Here is a 4,696-nt window from a genome sequence, read left to right as displayed (position 1 = left end):
AAAAAAAAAAAAAAAAAATTGAGACTTTTTTTAGGTGGGAGATGAACTACTGGATGAGAAAATTATTATTAGCTTTGTCGAAGGCCTACGGAAAGAATATATACAGACGATGTAATTACTGCAATTACTGTAGTGCAAGTTTAAGGTGGTATATTATAAGGGCCCTTGCTTGATGGAGATTACACTTGTGGTGTGTAGAAGATGGTTGGGAACACGTCTCTATCTGTTCCTCTCTTTGTAACAAAGAAAGTGATACGAAAATTGACACGTATTATGTATATTGCTATATCCATGCAAGGCCACGTATCACTCCAAAACACACACACACACACACACACACACATATATATATATATATATATATATGCGTATTAGTGGTAAGATGAAATGAAGTATATCCGACTCGAACTTGCGCTACGTTACTGTCTAACTTTGTAAACTACAAAGCCTATGTGTCGTGCAAGTCAAATAACTAAATACTAACTACGTTCTTTTATAGTTGATTAGTGGTATAGATATGTCAAGTCGCTACCAAGCTTGGTCGAACGAATGATACGGATGTGGTGGTGTGTTGATGAAACACGTTGCTGACTTCTACACTCAACGGCTTCGGCCGTGGAAGGAACACTTTTGCATTCGAGTTCTGCTAACTTGAAGACCAGGTTACGCTATTTGGTGTGAAGTTCATGTAAGAATTTGAGTAGACATAATCATTATTTTGATAGAAGTGTATTGATTAAGTTAATATAGAGTTTTGTACCGGTAGGTTATATGAAACATTCAAAACAATAATGTAAGGGACTTAATTATTGCAGTTAACGATGAGTTATTGAGAGACCTATTGTTTTCCTAGTAGGTGGAATCAATAGGCCTTATGTGACTATAAAAAGGTTGGTCCCTGCTCTCCAAATGCAAGCTTAATAGTGTGCCGAGTCCTATTGAAAGCATAAGCATCCAGTTTTGTAAGAGTAGAAGACTATCTTTATTTCAAGCATCATGTCTTCGTCATCCTCAAGTGTGTGTCTAATTTTTATGTGTTCGTAGTGACTCTGGTTAATTGTGATTCTATGTGTTAGTTGATAATCATGTATGTAAGTTATTCTTACATGTGATATCAGAACATCAATGCACTTAGAGTTCAATTTTTGTCAATACTACTGTAGGAGAGTATATATTGAGAAGGAATTATTAAAAAGTACAAAAGCTATCGTGTTTGTGATTTGTTTGATATATATATATATATATATATATATATATATATATATATATTGTTTGTATATAAAACGGCATGCTTTTTGTTTTAAAGACTTGACGTTTTGGTTCTTATCCTAAGCTATTCAGCCTATTCGAAAACCTTATGCTATGGAAGGTAGAAATCTTTTTCCTTCTTTTTTTCGTTCCTTGTCATGGGCTTTCTGTTTTTCTTGCTTCCGCATCATGATCATGTTTATACTATGGATTTCTTATCGCAATTTCTCATAAATAATTCAGATAAGGCTTTATTCTATTAAATACAAGAAACATGTTGATTATTTTGTTTGAATCAACAATTATGTAATTCATCAATTTTGCTTATGATGAATTTTGTCTCGTAGGACAACAACCTGAACTTGGATTTAATCTTTTAAGAAACAATGAGATTTTCTACTAAAGTGGATTATTTATTTGTATTCTTATTAGATTGCCAAGAAATTCAACTTGTGATTTGTATGTTCTTCGATAGATTTATTTTTCAACAAAGGAATTATTTGTCTGGCCCAACTATGAATTAGTGTATAATGAAGCATGGAATATTTAGATTGTATATTTTTCATCTACCACAAAGGTGTTGAATTTTATATATGTTTAAGAGCTAGTTTGGTATTGTTGTGCTTTGAAAAAAAACTGCTTCTGCTGTGCTGTGAGAATAAGCAGCTGTGAAATAAAGCAGCAGAGTGTTTGGTAAACTTTTTTGTAAAAGTGTTTTTGAAAAAAAAAAAAAGAAAAAAAAAAGCAGTATTATAGTGTTTGGTAAACCTTTATGTAAAATAGATGTGAAAAAAAGCCGGTTTTTCAAAGTTAAGTTTTGCAGCTTCTTATTTTTGGCTTTTTTTCACCCAAAACTGTGAAAAAAAGCTGAAGCTAAATGTTTACCAAACACAAAAATAGCTCCCAGCTTTTTTTGACACCAGCTTTTTTCAGAATCCCCTCAATATCAAACTAGGCCTAAATGTTCTCTGTTTTGGTTATGCAACTTTTGATTATATCCTTAGTCTCTACCCAAGGGTGTTACTAATGATATAAGCTTTTGCTTTTAAACCAATGAAACATGTTGTTAATAGTTTTTCTGGTTTAACATTACTGTTGTTAAAAATTCTGGAACCTATTAATCACAAACTTTTGTTTTTCCTCAGTTGTAAACACTACTTCCATGAACTTCTCTAGCATAGAGACATTGAATGGAAGTAATTACAAGAAATGGAAACAAGACATTGAGATCCTCTTGGGTCTCATGTATTATGATCTGGCAATTAGGGAGGAAGAGTCTGCAACTCTTATCGAGGAAAGCACTATTGAGCAAAAGGTCAAGTTTGAAAAATGGGAGAAGTCCAACAGGATGGGTCTTTTAATCATGAAAAAGGCAATGACTGAGACTGTAAAGGGATGAATTCCAACATGTGACAAAGCCAAGCACTTTCTTGAAGCTATTGGAGAAAAATTCAAAGAATTAGAAAAGGTTGAAACTGGAAACTTCCTGACCTCACTTACCACTATGAAGTTCAATGGCACTACCAGTGTTAGAGAGCACATTCTGAAGATGGTGCACACTGCTGGAAAACTCAAAGAGTTAGAGGTACCAATATCTGATCAATTTTTAGTTCATATGGCATTGAATTCTTTACCGGCCAAGTTTGGACAGCTTAAGGTCTCCTACAATACTCAAAAGGAGAAATAGGACATTTCTATCTGTGCTCAAGATGAGGAAAGACAGAAAAATGAGAAGTCTAAAGAAGTGAATTTGGTCCATGCTACAAAGGGTAAAAAGGTTGCATCTTCCTTCGTTGGTAAGCCTATTAAAGGTTCTTCTTCTGCCACTTCAAATGTGCCTTCTAAGAATGCTAACCCCCTTAAAGGAGGACATAATCTTAATGTAAAGAAAACTGAACTGAAGCCATGTTTTTTCTGTAAAAAGACTGATCACTTAAGGAAAAATTGTGAAGGTTTCAAAGAATGGCTTGTTAAGAAAGGTACAATAAATGTTTTTGTTTGCTTAGAGTCAAATTTGATTTTAGTCCCTCAAAACTCTTGGTGGTTTGACACTGGTTGTTCTATGCACATTACAAATTCTTTGTAGGGCTTCACAAAACAGGAGGCAAGAAATAAGGAATTCTACAATGTTTTCATTGGGAATGGATCAAAGCTAGCAGTCGAGTCTGTTGGGATTGTCAAACTAAAGTTTTCTTTAGGTTTCGTTTTAGAACTCAATAATGTCCTTTGTGGAGCCAAAAATAATCAAGAGACGACACGTGGATTCTAGGGTAAAAAGGACAAAATTACCCTCAAGTAACACCGAAATTCCTACGAGCGAGCAGTGGACAATCATCCCACAATCAAGTCAAAAGTGCCCAAAATAGGTATTTATTCAAAACCTATTTCATCCATTCTTATCAAATCTTCCCCACAAGGTAACCCCCAAAACATTCCTTTCAAATTATATTAATTAGCTAATTAATTGATTTATTACCTAATTAATCTATTAATTGGCTAATTAACTACCAATTACACTCAAAAATGCCACAAAGGGCCGGTTACCATCTCTCCAAAGGGGGGTCGGCCATGCCCTATATATACTACCCCATTTTCTCTAAAAACCTAAGTCCAACTCTCTTGCAAAATTCTCTAAATTCTCCAAACATTTTTCTCTCAAAATTCTAACTTTGGCATCAGAGGTTCTTTAGCCAAAGCCCCCCATTCATCGTGGGCGCGTGAAGCTCTTGGCCTTGACCTAAGGTTTTATTTGTTTTGTAGGTGCAATTTTGTCCAAGAACAAGGAGGAAGAAATTTGCATCCACAAATTGGTGCTTTCATTGAGAGTTGAGTTACACGCTCGTAGAAGACTCTCGCATCTAAGGTTTCTTATTTCTTTGCCTATTTGTAGATTTTTCGTACGTTCTTATTCTAGGAATTTTTATTTCTAAAAATCATTTGATACAATGTAAAAGAAAAGTACAATGGGAAGCAGAAATTCCAACGTTCAAGGATTAGGACCGTGGCGATCTACAAGGCTCAACATAGCGGGGAGTGGAACGGCATCCCCACGAGGCACCACCATGGAAACCACTATGGTGACCACCACGGTAGCCACCTTTGGCAAATCCCACGGCTCTAAAGCCATGGCCCAAGTTGTGTCATTTCAACTTTCAAGGGCCCAAGCCCTAGTCGAGCCGGCTCGTGCTGCCCAAACCCAACGCGAGCCCAATGTGTTGTTAAGTCGAGCCCTAGCCTCGCACCCACATGCGCCACACACCAAGCAGCCCATTCCCGTGGTCCAGCCTACTCCCACCGAGCAACCTGCTCCCATGGCCTAGTTTGGTCCCATGGCCCAGCCTGTTTTCTGGCCTTCCAAAGAGCCCAAATCAGTCTAAGATTAGTTCCACCGTCCCAGCTTCAAGTTTCTGGGCCTATGTTTGAACTGAGGGCATTTTCACCAGACTTT

At 36.5% G+C, this 4,696-nt stretch overlaps 1 protein-coding gene across 1 annotated transcript; it reads left to right on the top strand.

The window, feature by feature from the left end:
• Nucleotides 1-2,410: 2,410 nt before the first annotated feature.
• LOC137732786 (uncharacterized) lies at nucleotides 2,411-2,935 on the top strand. Its single transcript, XM_068472057.1, has 2 exons — nucleotides 2,411-2,635; nucleotides 2,759-2,935. The coding sequence occupies exons 1-2, from the start codon at nucleotides 2,411-2,413 to the stop codon at nucleotides 2,933-2,935; spliced, it is 402 nt and encodes a 133-aa protein (XP_068328158.1).
• The last annotated feature ends 1,761 nt before the right edge of the window (nucleotides 2,936-4,696 follow it).

The sequence above is a fragment of the Pyrus communis genome, chromosome 4 (genome assembly GCF_963583255.1).
Source record: "Pyrus communis chromosome 4, drPyrComm1.1, whole genome shotgun sequence".
Classification (NCBI taxonomy): Eukaryota; Viridiplantae; Streptophyta; class Magnoliopsida; order Rosales; family Rosaceae; genus Pyrus; species Pyrus communis.
This window is presented reverse-complemented; position numbering and strand designations above follow the sequence as displayed.